The sequence below is a fragment of the Capra hircus genome, chromosome 1, assembly GCF_001704415.2.
Source record: "Capra hircus breed San Clemente chromosome 1, ASM170441v1, whole genome shotgun sequence".
NCBI classification, from domain to species: domain Eukaryota; kingdom Metazoa; phylum Chordata; class Mammalia; order Artiodactyla; family Bovidae; genus Capra; species Capra hircus.
In genome coordinates, this window is record NC_030808.1 from 96628948 (window position 1) to 96649322 (window position 20375).

The 20375-nt window shown below is 36.0% G+C and overlaps 1 protein-coding gene across 1 annotated transcript in view; it reads right to left on the bottom strand.

Moving 5' to 3' along the window:
• The window catches only part of PRKCI (protein kinase C iota), a 69501-nt gene continuing 53991 nt past the window's right edge, over positions 4866–20375 (bottom strand). Inside the window, exons 12-18 of the mRNA XM_005675332.3 lie at positions 19955–20090; positions 14487–14574; positions 13289–13414; positions 11839–11918; positions 10094–10183; positions 9207–9322; positions 4866–5706 (exon numbers count right to left, since the gene is read on the bottom strand). Of these exons, the coding sequence (XP_005675389.1) occupies positions 5619–5706; positions 9207–9322; positions 10094–10183; positions 11839–11918; positions 13289–13414; positions 14487–14574; positions 19955–20090 (724 nt within the window). The 3' untranslated portion in view covers positions 4866–5618. The remainder of the gene's footprint in view (positions 5707–9206; positions 9323–10093; positions 10184–11838; positions 11919–13288; positions 13415–14486; positions 14575–19954; positions 20091–20375) is intronic.

Below are 20375 nucleotides of genomic sequence, written 5' to 3' on the forward strand. Positions count from 1 at the left end.
CACATAGTGGGTCCTAATTTGTGTTGATTAAATATGGAAGATCTAACACCCTAAAGAGTTTCTAAAGCAGCTTGCCAGACTCCCAGATAACTATGTGAGATTTCCTTCAAAAGAGCAATTCAAATGTTGACTTTGAATAGTTCTGTAAAACCCACACACACGATGAGCACCTGGAATCTCTTGGTAACTTGGCTTGTGACCACACTGCCTCCTTCAGAGGGTGAAAGCGCTGGTAATTCTGACCTTCCTTACAGCAAGAGACTGGCCTCTGGTGGTGGTGAAGCAGATGCAATCACCAGCCTGCAACAGAACGCTGCTGAGACCTCCCCTTTCCACGTCAGACCTCACTACTTGGGAGATTGTTTTTATTTTAATCATAGGAAATATCCCCTACCTAAAAGGGTAGCATACACATCAACATTTTTTTTTTTAAACATAAGCCAATTTTTCTGGAATGAATGAATGTATTTATTCCTTACAATAAAACTTTTCCATTACAATATTGTAATTACTCTCTAATCAAAAATTAAAATTAAAAAAAATTCTCCAAATCCTATAGAATTGGCATAGTGCTAGACACATTACATAGCCTTCAATAAAGATATCAAGTAAAATTTTAAACCTAAAGACGGTAAGAATAATGTAGTAAAATACCCTCTTTAACACAGATTCAGATTTCTTCTTTAAAATATTGTTTCAAATTGAGCAAACTTTCAATGGTTCACAAATGCAAACATTTTCTTAAATTTAAATATGATTTTTAAGTAAAAACCAAGAGCCAAGAAAGTATTTTTTCTGTAAAAAATATAAAATATGAGTTAGAATTATGTTTCTGTACTTAACTGTCTTTATGTGGTTTTTCCTCCTAAATACATCATAAATAACATTAAAAGTCATCAAGTAAAACTACCCATGTTGTAGATAGTTTACATGATGGAAGGTTTAAACCTGGTTACATGGCACTACTTCTAGAAACCCAGCAACACTTCACTTTTGCAGGAAAATCAAAGCATCGAATTTTTTAAGGATTTTGCTAGAGCCTTTCAATGGGCTCTTTTCCCCCTCCCCCACAGGGTTCTTTCTTACACAATTAGAATTTGCTTCGGACTTGCTAAACTGTCAATGGAAACTTGAGCTAAATCTCTCTCAAGTCTAGTGAATACCTCCAGCATGGGGTTTAACTTTTAGATAGCCCGTAAAAGATCATATGAAATAGCTGCTTTATTCTTAGAAAAACTAATTCCATTTTCTTTAGTAAAACTAGTAATTGGAGTACAAATATATGTTAATGCCAGTAAGGCACAGATTGCTATGTAAAGGTGAACTGCATTGCCACATTTCAAGCGAAAAATCATCTCAAATTCTGAGCTGGATTCATCTTAATTATAAATTTCAGAGATGAACTGTTAAAAAATCTAATCTAAGCAGAAGCATCTGACAATTTTCTCTCCCATTTTCATGTAACTTTCAACTCATTATTTCTGAGCACAAAAGCCAAAAATCATCTTATATATGAATACTCTTTCTCTCTATATATAGTATTTATGTATATATTGTGTGTGCATATATATACATATTAGACATAAATATCTAAGTTATGTATATTTGAATTCATAAAGCTTTTTGGAATCTACCATAAACCTAAATATCAAGTAAAATTCATACAAGTTTTACTGGTAAAGCTGATAACCTATCATGGCTACATATTTCATGGCATTTATTTGGCTTTTATCACTGTACTATTTTTGTGATGACAACCGTCTTTCTCAGTATGTCTGGTCTCTATCTCAAATGTCAAGGGCAGAAATTCTGTTTATAAGCCTTATTTAGCACCATGCATGGGGAATGGCAACCCACTCCAGTAATGTCTGGAGAATTCCTTGGACAGAGGAGCCTAGTGGGTTACAGTCCAAGGGGTCACAAAGAGACATGACTGAGCAACACACACTTTTTTTACATAGCAAATTCCAGAACATTCTGGAACAATGAACTTTGGATATAAACTACTCAGACTATATTTGTCTTAACTGATTTCTTACGCCCTAGAGGAGAGGAAGGTAAATCTTATGAAGGGAGACCACCAGTTATACCAATGACTCCCCATTGGGTGCTGTCCAGAAATCAACCTGTTCAAGACTGGAGACTAATTTTTGATTTTACCTTTCATGGAGAAACCGGTTGCCCTATCGATTATTTGCTCAAATGCAAAATTTCCCAAAAGCTTCAAACTCCTCTTCGGACTGTTTTGGTATTTTACTAACACAAATAAAACAAATTTATGGTTTGGTACAGGGGTTATTTGGGGCTTCCCGGGTGGCTCAGACCATAAAGAATCTGCCTGCAGTGCCAGAGAGCAGGGTTCAATTCCTTGGTCAGGAAGATCTCCTTGAAAAAGGCATGGCAACCTGCTCCAGTATTCTTGCATGGAGAATCCCACGGACAGAGGAGCCTGGTGGGCTAGTTAGTCCATGGGGTCACAGAGTCAGACATGACTGAGCAACTGAACATGCATGCACGCATTGGGGATATTACGATAAAATAATAGAAAAGACACAGGAGATCAGGCTTTGGTGGTTTTAATATACCAGCTCTAGCTATCTCACAAGTCAATAAAAAAGAAAAGCCCTTCAAATTTCATTCTCCTTGTAAAAGAAAAGAAAGGTTAAGTAATGTTGAAGAGGTTTGGAAGTGTGAGACACCAGGCTCATGCTTGTTTATATAAGAACACTAGCTACAACTGAGAAAGGAGAAGTTCTGGAACTCTAGAATAGATCACTGGAGAACATACTGTTCTGTTTAAATTTAGTTTTAAATTCAGTTTTAAAACTAGTTAAAATGCTCTCTCTTCATCTGATTTTTTACTAATTTGTTTTCCAACATAAGAGATGCATAGACGGGTGAGTTTAAAAATACACTGAACAATATTTTATGAGTAAATGTCTACAATATGGCATGAGAACTCCCAAATTGCTGCTCTAAGTACAGCAAAATTCCAAACTCTAAAATTTTCATTTTTCTTCTTGAACCAATTTTGAATACACCTTGTTCTTACACAAAGCTCTGATACACTCCATAGAAAACATGCTCCAATCCCAATGAGTATTAAACATTTTATTTAAAGATTTTAAAGTAAAATTTTAAAAAAGGTACACAAATACAGATTACATTATACCAAGGCAGTATTCTACGTGACAAAAATCAAAACAAAAAAATTTATTGTAAGTAAATGTACAGGTACTAAACAAGCATAATACCTGAAATCCTTTTCAGGCTACATACACAGAAAATGATTCGACCACATACATGCTTATGTAAAACAAATTTTTTCTTAGAACACCAAAATTCCAACCATTCTGTCAACTGTCTTAGTCCCCTGGTGAGTATTTGAGACAACTTCTATGTAATATAAAAAGAACTGTCATGGCACATAAGGACTACAAAAAAACAAAATACAGTTAAAAACACATTTGTAATGCAATTCTGTATAAAATATACACAGTAAATCTTAGTTTAAAAAAAAATTAAAAAAAAAAAAAGGCCACCCTGAATAACAGTTAAAACCTCATCACAGAAAAACGTCTCATCATTTGTAACATTGATAGAAAACTGATAAATTTTTTTAGGAAATATCTAACTTGAAGTCAAATATTCAAAATTTATTTGAAATTATAGATAAGATAGTAACTATCTTACCCTTCTCAAAATGTTTTATCATGAATACTCTTTCTAATATAACTAAGGACAAAATAAAAGTAACTAAAAAAAAAAAAGCCTGCTTTTCAAACTGAGGTCCCGAGACCCAACAAAATTCTAAGGTGGTTCCAACAATGTGCTTTTTGTAACAAACTTACTAGGTGATTATTCCACATTCTAAATTTGAGAACAAATGTCCTAAGGGAAATAGTACCATTTAAAAGCAAGATCACAAAGTATTTTCTGATATGTCAAAAATTTTTATAAATTTATGATTTGAAGTAAATACTGTTTTTTTGCCCTAAAACAAGTTTCAGGTCTTAAGAGAAACACATATACTTCTTAAATAAACATGTGAACTACATAAACATTTCCTTTGAGGTTTCACTGCTTTCAGACTTATTTAAAGAAAAGAGAGTAGTACATGGACAGAAACTTTGGAAAAATTACATTTCAAATGAAATGTAGCAACCCCGTCAAAAAAGAGACAATTTATTAAATGCCTACATATACTAAGTCATTTTAAATTTAAGACTAGGTATCTTTCCTAAAAGTTACATTTTACTAAGATTGGACATTTATAAGCAATTTAAATGATCATGCTTATTTTTTAAGTCCCTTTTCATAAAAAAATATTTAAAAATAAACAACAGGATACTATCATTGGCATCACTTTAAATAATAATTGTTAAGCACTAATATTAAAAATAATCTGAAGAACTCTGCCCCTGATATGTATTCTACTCTGATTACATGTATTAGCTACTTAACTAAAACTCACTCAAGCAGTTGGAACTGTGATGAGTGTGAGTGTGTGTGCATATCCTGAACATTTATTCATGTTTATTCTTTTTTCCTGAATTTCACTGAAGGCTCCAAAACAGGATATGAAAGTACGGTTTGGGGAAAAAACAAGCGTGGTTAAGACACTATTTGGCATATAAATTATTTTCCTGTATATTGAATTACAAGGAAAAATTAGTATACATTCTGTGTCCACTGGATAATGGAGTGCTCTTACAAGTTTTTGGTAACAAGCTAGTGCTTCCTTATTACTTAGATCAAATCACAAAAAGAGACTGTGGGATTTACTTGCCAATAAAAAATAAATATTACCATTGCACTTTTGTGTGTCTAAGTTTATATATATATATATATATATATATATATATATATACTGAGAAGTGTTCCACTGAACAGAAGTCTGGGTTCTCTGAACTACATTAACATTCCAGTTACAGTTCCCACTGCAGGGACCAACTCTGGAGCTAACCCCTCACTATGAAAGAAATCACTTGAATCAGTTTTTCAAAGCCAGCCAGCGAATAATTTGGAATCTGGTTCTTAATAAAATGTGTCCATTCTCTTCCTCAGAAGAATCTGTATTCCTCAATTCTAAGCAAGCAACATCTTGTATCATTAATAATTGTTGCCTTAAAAATCAATAAGTCAATCTTCTAAGGCAATGACAGAATTTACAGCTGAATTTTTAAACATGAAGAACTCAGAAAGTAACAGGTAATATAACAAGCTGTATTTTGATTTACTCTTTTATTCCAAAATTAAATATTTAAATGACCCCATGAGGAGGTTTATGATATAACCCCACCATGTCCCTTAATGCAACAGACACTCTTTTTAGTGAGTATTTCTTTTGAACAAAAGAGACAACTTTATTATTCATCAGTAGGTTGCTGGATGACCAGTGTCACTAAATTTTGACACGACTGTCTGGAAAGTAGTTTCATTTTTTTCGTAGTTACACTGAGATGTAACCATTGACTCTTACAGCCAACAACAGAAGGTACTGAGTGTTTTTTCTGTAGGTGAAAAATATAAAATGGTTCATTGCATCCAGACTGGTAACAAGTTTATCCATGCATTAAACGGCAACACAAGCAAAACGCACAGTTGAGCAGGGAGGATCAGACGCATTCTTCTGCAGACATCAAGAGAGGATTAATGTACTCAAAACCTTCAAATTCAGACTGATCGATCTTCCTCACAATGTCACTGTTGAAAGAAAAATAATGTTCACCATCGAGATTTCTTTGATTTTTTTTTTACTTAAATGGTAAAATAAGATTAAAAATTAAAAAAAAGGCTAATTTATAAGTTATGGGGGGAAAATCTACAAGTTTTTAGATTAACCCCCAAACATTTTCTAGAAGAATCAGCAGTACTGAAAATCAGAAGAGCCTTATAATCCCACGAGCAAGTGTGGAACCAAAAGGTAGTCCAAAACTGAAGACTGGGAATAAAAAAGGCACAAATAGTCACAATCTTAGGTAATCTTAGTTTCTGATCTAAACAACATTCATAATTATAGGTGAACACCCAGGTCTGAATCAGCATGCAATTTAGTGGACTGTATAGGCCACAGGGTCGCAAAGAGTCAGACACGATTGAGCGACTTTCACTTCAACAACCAGATGGAAGATGGTGAAGAGAAAGCCCAGAAGTTAACCAAAACGAAAAAAACTGGAGGAAGTATTCTGAAAGATTCAGAGGGCCACCACAGGGAGGCAGTGGGTCACAGGAAGCAGAGAGGCTGGCATTCTGCTACACTGGGCTTCTAGTTAAGTATACAAGAGTATTACCATCAAATATTTCAGTACTTAAATGTACCTATCATACTGCAGAGAACAAAGTTACAAAGGATATGGTCCCTTCCTTCAAGAGGGAAGGTACTTCATACAACAAAACAGTACCTGCTAAGTCTCCTACACAACAGACTAAGCCCTGCTCTAACCACAGTTCTAAGAAAAACGTGACTTCTACTTGGCAAAATCAAGAAATGCAAAAAAAAAAAAAAAAAGGCAGCATCATTCCACAAACACTAACTGAATGGAATTATGAAAGACTACGGTAAGTCTGGGGAAATGTCAGTAATTTATTAGAGTTGGAGCGCAGGAATAGAAGGGTGTTGAGTGGCAGAGGACGCTGGAACGAAGGTAATGGCTAGCTCAAAGGAGCCAGTGATGTTAACACTAAAGAGGTCCGTCTTGATCTATCAAAGGTCTGATTACATCTGAGAGAGCTCTGAAAGGTGGGGAAGATTTCAACAGGTGAAAAGGAAGGAGGAATAGAGAGGCAATGTTAACAGCATGCTATCAGGGAGTGGTGGGTAACTGAGCCTGATGAAAACACGGCGCTTATGCTATAGGGAGAGATATGGCTAGAAAGTCATGCTCGAGCAGATGATGGGAGACGAATTACTCACCAAGGGGACAGATTTTACCTGCTAGGCAAGGCAGGAGTTTACTGAAGGGTTCTGATTAAAGGAGTTGGTACTTTGTATGTACTGAAAGGGTTGCAAAGTAAAGAAAGAGCCAATTAGAAATGACATAAGTGAGGAAGTAAAGGAAAAAGAGACAAGAACTTGGCAGCAGAAGGTATTATACAGCTTGGTAAGGAAAAGTTGGCCCCAACAACCACTGACTCAGATAACTGAATCTGAATAAAGGAATACATGGCGGTACGATGAGCAGAAAAGGATAAATAAAAACAAGGACCTGACTGTGAACAATTTACACTTCAGGTGTTTGAGGTGCTTATCTGACAAACTAGGAGAGAGTCTGAACTATTAAGGGGAAATGAAGCTCAGGGGACATAACAGGGTGGTGGCTCAGAGCTTTAGAAACTATTGTTCATTTATTCTTTACAGCAACCTTGGGAAGTAGGCAATATGAGCAGACACAGGCTCAGAGAAGTTATGTAACTCAGACCCAGGGTACCCTGTTGCTAAGAGGCGGTGAGGGGATTCAAATTTCCATCTTTTGATTAAATCCAGTGCTCCTTCTAATACACACTGCTGTGAGAAATAATGACAAAAGGCACTATGCTAAGTACAACACATTCAAAAATAATCAAGGCTTACTGTCTACTAGTGTCTTTAGTCAACAATTATTTGCCAATTTAGCTGGGAGGCATTTAATAGCTGGTTTCCATGCTATGGGGCTGGCTGAAATCTCCAAGGTATAAACTGCATGTAGCAAAGAGAAGGCAGTCATGAATAGATGCATGGAGCATCCTAGTCTCAAGGGGACAGGGTAAATAAGACGACAAGTGGTTCAAGAGATAATGCAGAACCAGGATGGACAGCGCCAACGAAAGCAGGCCATCAGTGTCAGACGCTTTACAGACATTGGAGGAGATGGGGCAGATCAAAAAATGCTTTAAAATCTAGAAATTAAGAAGCCAATTCAACCTTTAAAAGCTTAAGGAGTAGGTTCAATTGTAAGAAGTTAAAGTGCTGGCAGCAAGAAAGTGTAAGACAGTCAATGTTGACTACTTTGAAAGAATTTAATAGAGACAGTGCTGATTTATTTTTCTTTTACCATAAGCATCTATTAACTATTTCTGAAAAAGCTTGTAGATGAAAAGAAGGTGAGAGAAAAATGTGGTGGCTCAAAGAAGTGGGGAAAATTACCGCATTTGAGCATATTTATAAGCTGAGAGAAGAAATCGGAAAAGAGAAATTAAGGAAGGTGAAGTAATGGGGATAACTGGCACAATGAATCCTGGAGGAAATGAAGGAAACAGATTGAGCAAAGTGGGAGGCTACCCATGCCTGAGAGGGACAGCCTTCCAAGAAGCAGGAAGCAGCAAAAGTTTGGGACGAGTTAGAGAGCAATTCTGAGATGCAAGGTGGTCTGGTGATGGCTGGAAAGGGAGCAAGCTCACAGCAGGGAGGTCTCAACCCTGGCAGTCCACTCAAGGCAAGGTTAATCCACTTAGAGTGATGGAGGCGGGGGTGGGGGGGCGGTGGGGGGAGGACGGAAGGCTTCTAAAATGTAGAGTTTGGAACAGCTGCGGTGAGGAATGTGATAAGAACTAACCAGATGTTAAAGTAAAATGACTGCCAAATAGAAAGGGCTTCCATGACATGACAGAATGAATCGGTTAACAACAGCTGAAGGATCAAATATCCCCAAGTTATTCTAAGCCGTATCTTTAAAAGATATAAACACCACAAGTATGTCAGATCACTGTTGCCTGGGTCTGACACACTGGTGTGACCTTTTTAAAAAGTAATTTGACAATACATATCAACAGCTTTAAAAACTTCATCCCCTTTGACCTAATGCCCCTTCTAGGAATCTATCTAAAGGTAATACTCAGGAACTCAGACCAAGATGGTCACTATCACAGTGGGAAGCAGCACAGTGCAGTGCAAAGGGCACAGGCCTTAGTCAGACTTGGGTTTGAATCCTGGCTCTGTCAACTCACAGCGGCATAACCCTGCTCAATCTCTCTGAGCCTCAGTTTCCTCGTCTGTAAAATGAAGAGGACAACAACGAGGTCTGTAAGACTGCTGTGAGAATTAGAGACAACACGTGTCAGCAAAGTAGAAAATGACAAGTACTGTTTTTATAACTGTATAATTCAAATGTCCTGCAACTGGATGATTAGGTAAAATAAGATAATCTGATCATGGAACACTGTGTAGTTATTAACAAATGGGACTATCAAAGCACTTTAAAAATATTTCAGTCTACAGAAATACTTACTCATCATCAGGAGTGAGCTGGACAGGTTCATTAGTAAACTGAGAATCAAAGTTGTCCAAACCAAATTCCCCAGAAATATTTGGTTTAAACGGAGGTACCACCTGCTTTTGCTCCATCTAGAAGAGACATAATGGATGACAGCTCAAGCCCACATTCTTAGAAAAATTCCACCTCTGTGTTTCTCCCCTGTCCTCAGGTATTTCCCAGTCTTATTAAAGTGAGTCCCTGGGCCGGGTTCTACAATATTCATATGATGGAACTAACTTACAAATCTGAACACTGATGCAGGCCCCAGTACTACTACAACCTGCTCCATTAAACTAATGTTCTAAGCTTTCACAGTTTTAAACGCTTTTTAAAAAGCACTTAGAAAAAAAAAAAGGCACTTAGAATTTTGTTGTTTTCTGTCATTTAAAGTGCTTTTAAAACAACAAAATTCTGTAAAGCAATTATCCTTCAATTAAAAAATAAATAAAATTTTAAAAAAGCATTTTAGAGAGTGGTTTTAAGTTATTTAAGCTGTGATACACTGGTTTTTCAATATTCTCTTACATTAATAAATTTTGGCCCAAGAAAATAACGAAAACTAATATTGGAAGGACTGATGCTGAAGCTCCAATACTTTGGCCACCTGATGCCAAGAGCTGACTCATTGCAAAAGACTCTGATGCTGGGAAAGATTGAGGGCAACAGAAGGGGACAACAGAGGATGAGATGATTGGGTGGCATCACCAACTCAATGGACATAAGTTTGAGCAAACTCTGGGAGACAGTGAAGGACAGGGAAGCCTGGTGTGTTGCATTCCATGGGGTCACAAAGAGTCAGACAGGACTTAGCAACTGAACAACAACAACAACAATATATAAAACAATCAAAATTTACATACCATATCCCAATCAACATTTCGGAAGAATGGGTGTCCCTGAATATCAGCAAATCCTGTTTGTGGATGACAACCCAATCGTTCCTTTGGGTCCTATGGTGGAAATGTTTCAAGAGCTGGGTGAATACTCTGCTTCAGAATAAATCACCTCTGTGACCTGTGTTTTGTGTCTGTTATATGATACCTTTATATCTGAAATCAGAATGGTCTATCTTTCATTTCTAGAAAATATAACACTAGATACTCAAAGGAGTATCTGATGCTTGTGACAAGCAAGATTTCCTCACAGCTCTTCTCCAGCTATCCTTGTAACTCAAGTGGAGAGATGTCACCACACCTTGCTAAAGAAAAGTGGGAAGAAGACAGAGAGCAGCAGAATTATTTGGGCAGCATCCAACTCTTTCTTTGACACGGGCTAGAGTGATACTCAAAACACACAAACCCCCGAACTTCACCAGTTTGTCTCTAGCTCAGTTTAAAAGCCCTGTGTCCAGTTATAGCAACAACCGTAATTTGTGTACAATAACAATACAACCATTATCTGAATCACTGGACTGAGAAGCAGCCTGCAAATTATACAACTATCGTGAATGAGAACATGTTCCCATTTTCCTCTGTGGCAAAAGGTATTCTGCTTTGCATACTGACGCTTCTCAGCTTCATTTTTCACTGTGTTAAAGGTAAGGTTTCCAGTTTGAATCTTTCCTCACATAAAATACTCATTTAAAACAAGCTTGAATTTCTTATTTTATTAAAACTCATTATCTTATTTATCTCAGAAAATAAACGCACATCAACCTACTTTCTAACCTACCATTTATTTTTAAACAAGATTTTTAAAGTAAGAGGATGGAAAACTGGTTGGTGGTGTGGAAAGAAACCTACATATTTGGTGTTAGAGTGTTATGAATAAGAATAATTCAGAGTTGTAATTTTAGATCCTAAAACTTTTCTAGGGACTTCCCCGCTGGTCCAGTGGCTAAGACTCTGTGCTCCCAATGGAGGGGTCCTGGGTTCAATCCCTGGTCAGGGAACTAAGAGCCTACATGCTGTAATTAAGACTCAGTGCAAGCAAATAAAATAAAGATATTAAAAAAAAAATCTTCTAGCCTATCAACTGCAACAGACAATGACAGAATGGTGTTCAGATTTTTTAAAGAGACAGCACGTCAGCATTTTATTTTTTCTGAATATTATCTAATTATAGGGTTGTGATAAGAGAATTTGCAGGGAACACTACTGCACCAAGTACTGAATAAGTTAAAACATTCTATAATAATAATCTAAAGGAAACTGAAAAAATAGAGATGGAGGTGCAATTGAGGCTATCCCCCAAAATGCCGTTTTTCTCTAATTGAGCACATGGTATTTTTTGTTTACATTAAAAACACCACACGTATGAGCCCACACACTCTGGAGCCTATGCTCTATAACAAGAGCAGCTCTGAGTGCCACAATCAGACAAGAGTCCATGCACCGCAGTGAAGACCCAGCGCAGCCAAAAAATAAACAAAACAAACACCATACGTAATATAAAGCTAGGGGTAAACTATACTGGCAGAATGGAAAGGACGACACATCTCAGGATCTCTTTCTGTCAAGGTACCCTTTGGTAAAGAGACAAGTTCCAGATCTAATGGAAAAATTATACACTTTGATGTTTTGGAATTTTATGTCACCTGAAACTCTCCTTAACAGTGCCATTTGTATAGAGAGAAATCACTAAAGATTTTATATACAATTTATACCTTGTTGAGGAAGCTCTTCAGGACACTTGCAGCTTTTACAGATAAAGAACGCGGTATGCGAATTTGTTTTTCCAAAATAACTAGGAAGATAAAATATACAGCATTATTATAATTAACTTTTACAGGGGTTTCATCTTTATATTTTTATTATAAGATATTTAAGGCATTCCAGCAGGAAAAAAACAGACATTACAAACACTATCTAAGCATCTTGTGTACCTTTCCAGTCCCAGTCCTTTCCTTCCTACTCAGAGACGGCCTCTACTCTGAACAGTTTTGATCACTACATGCGTAGGTTTTATTCTTCGACTACCTTACTGTGTCTGTTGCCTTATCTGAATACCTGATTCATAGGGGTGTTGCTGTTGTTTTCTATTCAGTTGCTAAGTCGTGTCTGACTTTTTTGAAACCCCATAGACTGCAGCCAGGCTCCTCTGTCCATGGGATTATCCAGGCAAGAATACTGGAGTGGGTTGCCATGCCCTCCTCCAGGGGGTCTTCCTGACCCAGGGATGGAACCTGCATCTCCTGCATCGGCAGGCAGATTCTTTACCACTGAGCCACCAAGGAAGCCCTCATAGGAGGGTTATAAGGCTTAAACAGATTAGTATCTGTAAGATGTGTGGCATGCATTACTATATTCGATTGTATTAGACTTTGCCAAATTATTTTCCAAAGTTGTCATGTCAGTTTTCACTCCATCCACCAGAGTTCCAGTTGCTTCATATCCTCACCAGCACTGTTATTAACCCTTACCAGTACTGGTGTTGTCAGACTTTAAAATTTTTGCCAAATGTGTAAGTATGAGATGGAAGCCCATTAACTTTTAATGTGCACACCCCTAATTAAGGAGGTTAAAAGTCTTTCGAGGTTTTCACACGCAAGCTAGATTTCCTATTACATGAAATATCTATTCATTTTCTGTGATGGCCTTAGTCATTAAATGTAGAATTTTATGGCAATTTTTACACTTCTCTGGACGGTGTGTTTGGGGTCCTTGTGCTTGTCTGCTTGTTTCTGTTCTGTTCAGTTCTTTGTATTTCCAACTGCGGAGTTTCTTTCCTTCACCTTTTGATCCTTTTTATCTCCTTAGTACTCTGACTTTTCCTATTACTGCTCTTGGATTTATGCATTCAGCACTGTAGCACAGGTGAAAAGACTGCCCTCTCCAGCCGCACAGTTCCTTCCTCCAATCTCTGTGATGTACAATCTGAAGTCACCTCTTTGCTGTTTCTGAGTATGAGCAGGCAACTGGCAAATGGGACCAAAAACTAAGCAGTAGTAATGATAGATCAAAACAACAAAAACAAACTCAGAGCCTCATGTGTTCAGGGGTATACTGTCCAGATTATTCTTCCTCTTTCTTACTAGAAAGTAATAACTATAGCTGTCTTCATTCATCCCTTAGGATGGGTTATTCACAGAGACTCTGTAAAATACTGCAAATTACCTTGAAAAAGATAATCCTCTGTGTTTTGATCAGGGTTATCGGAGCTCCCAACAATATCAAATGGAGACCTTCCCGCCATCATCTCAAACATTAGTACTCCAAGAGCCCACCAGTCGACACTGAAACCTTCAAAATGAAATTTTAAAGCAATAAATTATCCATTCCACATTCTAAAATGTCAGTAATTTGAGATTAATTTTATTACATAATTAAAAAAATAGACATAATGAAAAAGTAAACTTGAAATACATTATAATGATCATGGCAGGCATCGAGGATTACAAGAACATTTCACTTATCAAAGAAGGGAGGTAACTAAACGATAACTGTAAAATATAGAAAATGAAACATAAGTTTCTCCTCCCATTGGTTACACTAAGCTGCAGAGACCAATATGTCTATGCCAAGTTATACAAATTATCCTGCACACTTTGTCCCACCAAATATGTTTGTAATTATAGACTCAAGAGCCTGCCTCTAATACTTTGTTTTGAGGACATAATTAAATTGTATTTGAAATAACCTTGCTTGGTGTGAAACTTGATCTTCTGCTACCTGATTAAAGATCCTGAAAGGACTCTGGAACCAGATTATAAGCAGCTATCAGAAATAGCCATCCTCCTTTACAACTGCTGAAATCAAAGGGCCAGAACCCAAAGGGCCAAATGTTTTCTTAAGATAAACACAACTTCTGGTTTTTGACAAGCAGGGAATCTTTCCTCCATCTTTCAGATTCCTGGGGGAAATACCCCAGGAAATTTGAACAATCTTACAGAAGTTTATGATTCTGAAATTACCTGGTTGATTAAATCCCAACTCTGCCACTTTCCTGCTACATGACCTTGGGCAAGTTATTTAACGTTTTTGTCTACCAGTTTCCTCGTTTGTAAAATGTCAATTAATTGTGCTTATCTCATAGGATTAAGAGAATTAGATTAACTTAGTTAATATATGCAAACTGCTTAGCATAGTGCCAGTACTCTTAAGTGCTTGCCATATTCAAATTGGCATCCCCAAATACTATCAAAGTCCCACTGTTTCTGATTTCAGAATTTGGAGTTTTTACTAGGTTTTAAGATGATCAAGAAAGTTTATGTTAATAAGTGCAGTACTGAAATACTACAGTATACTATAATGCAATTGGTATCACATCTAACCACTCTTCCATCACATGGCCAAAATGCCACCAAATTATTACCATAATCTTCTCCTCTTAAGATTTCAGGAGCGATGTAATTAGGAGTACCACAGAAAGTGCTAGTTGTATCTCCTGGCCGTAATCCTTCCTTTTATTAAAAAAAAAAAAAAAAAGAAAATAATAAGATGCAAAATTTGTTTTAAATTAACCTCTTTTATTTCATTTTCATATAAGATTAGCATCCATAGGTAGTATATTGAGCTTAAATAAAATATCACTAGCACAGCTGCTTTTATTATTAAAACCACAGGTTGCTACTAAATACCTTAAAGAAAACTTGACCTCATTAGATATAGTAGAATTCAATTAAGATAAAAACTGCATTCAAAATAATTTATATTCAAGTAAAATTATAATATAAAAATGTAAATTGCATGAATCAAAGGAAGCAAATTTTATGAAGAAAAGCTTTTAAATCCCACTTCCTAGCACAATCACGACTGGCATTATGTTGTTTCCCTTCTGGTCATTTCTCCTAAGTCACACATTTATTGGTTTTGTATTCTAATAGCTACAGGGTAGAGGAAATTAAGGTAGAACACACTAACATGCACAAATAGAGAAACTACACAACAACAAATGAACAATCACCAAGAAGCTAAAACAAACTAGAATGTAGCTAACAACACAGCCTCAAAATACAACTAGTAAAAAAGAACAAAATAATTCAGAGGATTTCAGAATCTCTGCTATTGTCTGAATGTTTATGTGCCCCTGACACATGGTGGTAACCTAATGTGACAGCTCTGGGAGGTGGGGCCTCTGGGGAGGTGATCAGGTCCTGAGGTTGGAGCCCCATGATGAGATTCATGTTCTTATAAGAGAAAGAGCTAGCTCTCTGTCTGTCTCCTCACCATGTGAGGATACAATGGGAGATAGTCATCTGCAAAGCAGGAAGGGTACCTTCAGACCCCAAATCTTCCAGAACCTTGATCGTGGACTTCTCAATCTCCAGAACCATAAGAAATAAATGTTTGTTGTTTAAGCCACCTAACCTATGGTATCCTGTAATAGCAGCCCAGACTGATAGTACAATCCCCAATCATGAAGGTGATTTTTAAAACATCTATATATACTTAAAAAAAAAAAAGATCATACAGACAAAAAATTAGTAAGCAGAGGGAGATTTGAACAAAAACTAAAGTTTAAAATATGTATAGTATATACACATACAGAATACATATATGTGTGTGTATGTGTGGGAAAAGGGAAAAGGAGGGAGACAGAGACTTCTTACATGCAAAACAGAGATTAAATATCCTTTCTAAAGTACATTTGGGATAGTGACCAAATACAAAGCATAAAGGAAATTTCAACATATTTCAAAGCACTATTATCATTCAGACTATTCTCTGATCAAAAGGAAATTAAATAAATCAACAATAGGAAGACAGTCTACCCAAATAGCCAAAACAATTTTGAGAAAGAAGAACAAAGCTAGGGGAATCATGTTACCTGACTTCAGATTATACTACAAAGCTAAAGTAATGAACAGTGTGGTACTGGCACAAAAACAGGCATATAAATCAATGGGACAGAAATACAAAGTCCAGAAATAAACCAAGCATTTATGGTTAATTATTCTATGACAAAGGAGGCAAGAATATGCAATGGAAAAAAGATAGTTTCTTTAATTAGTGGTTTTGGGAAAACTGGACAGCTGGATGTAAAAGAATAAAACTAGAACATTTTCTCCTACCATACACAAAAATAAAATAAAAACAGATTAAAGACCTAAATGTTATGACTAGAAACCACAAAACTCCTAAAAGAAAACCCAGGCAGAACATGCTTTGCTATATACTGTACCAATATGTATATTTTTTTATCTGTCTCCTAAGCCAAAGAAAACAAAAGCAAAAATAAACAAATGGGACCTAATCAAACTTCAAGTTTTTGCACAGCAAAGGAAATCATTTATAAAATACTACTAGAATACTACTCAGCCACAAAAAGGAATGAGATTTTGCCATAAACAACATGGACTTGGAAGGTTCTATGTTTAATGAAATAAGTCAGACAGAGAAACAAATACTGTATGCTATCACTTATATGTGGAATTTTAAAAATAAAATTAATGAATATAATAAAACAACAAATCAGACTCACAGATACAGAGAATAAGTGAGTGGCTATCAGTGGTGTGAGTGAAGTGGCAAAGCAGAGGCAGGGGATTAAGGGGTACAATCTACCAAGTATAAAATAAATAAACTACAAGGATACATTGTACAGCACAGGGATTATAGTCCACATTTTATAACTATAAATGGAGTACAATCTTTAAAAACTGTGAATCATGATATACAGTTGAAATATATAATACTGTAAATCAACCACATCTCAATTAAAATGAAAAACAATAAAAGTCTAAATACAAACTGACCCAGAGAGATGTTATGGGGAGGGAGGTGGGAGGGGGGTTCATGTTTGGGAATACATGTATACCCGTGGTGGATTCATGTCAATGTATGGCAAAACCAATACAGTATTGTAGAGTAAAATAAAGTTAAAAAAAAAAAAAAAAAAAAAGAAACTGAAATTACCTCATAAACAATGAGTAAATAAAGAGGTTGTGACAGTAAAAAAAAATAAATAAATACAAACTGAATAATACTAAATATACAATTAAACATCTGCTTTTTCTTTACTTTGTAAGTATGTAATTTCCCATGTAATTATAGATTTCCTATTATTAATGACTACAAAATTCAACTCAACATATGTACCTAGAATTTAACCATTTCCCTATTGTTAAATTACATGGTACAAAATTCCAAACAAAAAGAGGGAGAAAATACAGACTAGAAATCAAGTTGTCTTCCCATTCTTGTCTGACATATCCAGTTTCAGCTTCTTAGAGACAACCACTGTTATATGAGGTTCTTATGAATTTCTGCAGAGATATTCCTGGTATGGGGTATGTATTTTTCTTCAGATTTTACACTATTGCATATAATATGAATATAAATATCTAGAAGAAATACTTAGTAATATATAGTGACTTCGAGGGTTTTTTTAAGATCCCTAACAGGGGTATTGGAGAAGGAAATGGCAACCCACTCCAATGTTCTTGCCTGGAGAATCCCAGGGTCGGGGGAGCCTGGTGGGCTTCCGTCTATGGGGTTGCACAGAGTTGGACATGACTGAAGCGACTTAGCAGCAGCAACAGGGGTATATATGTTATTTTTATATATAGGCATACCATGGAGATACTGCAGTTTGGTTTCAGATCCCAACAATATAGTAGATATCACAATAAGTGAAGTCACATGAATATTTTTGATTTTCCAGTGCACATAAAAATTATGTGTACACTACACTGTAATCCATTAAATGTGCAACAGCATCATGTCTAAAACCAAAATGTAGACCTTAACTAAAAGATACTTTAAACACAATATTGTAAATCAAATATATTTCAATAAAATTTTTTTAAAAACTTTATTGCTAAAAAATGTTAACCATCATCTAACAACACAGGGTTGCCACAATCTTCAATTTGTAAAAAACACAGTATCTGTGCAGCACAGTAAAACAAGGCATGCCTGTACAAAGAAATATGAATGGGATTTAAGTTGTTTTGTATTAATGGCAATGGCTTGACATACAGTGATGGTTTATGACATACACTTGCCAGGTAAGAGTCAGAGGCAGGAGATGCAGTCTTAACCTGTAAAAGAGCTGTACTAAATCACTCAGCTTTGGACTGGATATCTGAATGTAGGTCTATCAGCCAAATTATAGCATAAAATAGATATGAAATCCCCTTGCTGATAAAAAATAGTTGGAGGCACATCAATTTATAAAATAGCTAAAGTTTCCAGTCAATTAAAAAATCAATATCCATAAAATATTTCAAACATAACTCTGAAGATGTTAACTGCAGTTTTCATATGCTTCCAGTCATCACTATTCTCTGAATTCCTTATATAAAAACATCTAGTGAGAAACTGAAGAAATTAAATAAACCTAAAGAAACCATTTCTGGAAAAACTATGGAAAAAATCTTAGTGTTTTAGATTTCCCAAAGAATAATTATAAGGAGTAAAAATTCATCTAATATTTGCCTAAGGTCAGACTTTAGGCAAGTTTAAATACTGACTCTTAAGTCATAAGATAGGAACATTCCAATTTCCAGGGGACTTATTTCCCACAAGCTTTAACATTGAGTGTAAATGTGTTAGGTTGGAAAAGAGACAAAGTACTGTTGGTAAGGTCTCTGAACACAAGTTCAAATTCTGGGATCATTCCCTACTAATAACATTAAACAACTCCTGGAGAAGGAGGCAGAAAGGGAGGTAAGTGGAACAACGAATTTAAAGAACTACTGAAAAAAAATCTCTAGAAGATTTATCAAAGATCTTGATTAAATTGATTGAGGCTCTCTGGAAAGAATGACAGTATGTAACAAACCAGTATTATTTTTCATTAAGAGTAACAAAAGATCAAGTAATAAGTTTTCTTTAACATCTTCTAGGCAAAACAGGATGCTCAAATTCCTTTGAATAAAAAAGTCAGGCTGGGATCTCCCTGGTAGTCCAATGGTTAAGAATCCACCTGCCAATGTAGGGCACACAGGTTCGATCCCTGGTCCAGGAGGATTCTACATGCCACTGGGCAACTGAGCCCCTGCAACACAATTACTGAGCCCAGGCGCCTAGAGCCTGTGCTCCAGAAGAGAAGCCACCGCAATGAGAAGCCCGTGTACTGCAATTAGAGAAAGCCTGTGTGCAGCAACAAAGACCCAGTGTGGCCAAACATAAATTTCAAAAAATTTATTAAAAAAAAAAGAGGCCCTAGAGGCACTTCCCTCGGGTGAATGGGGAGAAGCAGTTCACACACTCACATTCACAGGCTTGCTACCACATTCACCATGTGAAGAAAATTCTGTCTTGGTTATTCTGACAAGGAGAGTAGTCCCCTGAACATTTTCCGAAAAAAGATTGAAACTTTAAATGAAACACTGTTACAAAATGAATAAAACACTCAGAAATAAAGGACATGTCCTGAGAATATCTAGAATTCTTAAGTTTGCTCTATCGTCAGATATTTATGTCAGATATTTAAATATGAAAGAATGTTAGATTCCCTGGGAAAATCTTGAGTGCATTATAAAGAGTCACAATCAAAAGGCAAAAGCTTGGAAGATGATATGCAAGGTGTTGTGCTAAAGTCTGGGATTGTAGATAGTATTTACCTACAGATTTTATATAATAGTAGCACGACTTTCAAGATAAAAAAATACAGACAATAGAAAGAAATGAACTTTTACAGCACATGTAACTTCATAGAAAATGTGGAATTTCATAAATGGACAGGAGATCAGTACAGCCATCTCTGTTTCGGATATTTTTTGCCATTTTAGCACAAAGTAGCAACTATTTCCCCAGTTTTGAATGCAAAGTTATTTGACCAAAACAATTTCCTGAGCTGCTGAGATCTTCTCAATAACTAGAAACATCCCTCACCTTACACATGCCGTAGTCAGTGAGTTTAATGTGTCCTTCAGAGTCCAGCAACACGTTGTCCAATTTCAAATCTCTATATATTATCCCTCGTTCATGAAGATAATTTAATGCTAGACTGATTTCTGCAGAGTAAAATCTAAAATAAAATGAAAAATTAACTCATTTGATTCAAGTTTTTAAACCGTGGTAAGTTTCTAGAGGAAGGTATTTAAATCCTACTTCCATCTGCAAATCAGAACATCAAAATCATGTCAAAAGATTTTTTTCCTCCCAATGTTTTCAGAAATAATACCAAAACACAAAGTGAGGCGCCACTTTAAAATAGCTGAGCCCCAAACACAATTATAAAAGTTCCAGTCTAAATTAAACCCATACTTTTCATAAAGTTTAATTTGAACATCTCAAGCAGGGATTCCTAATC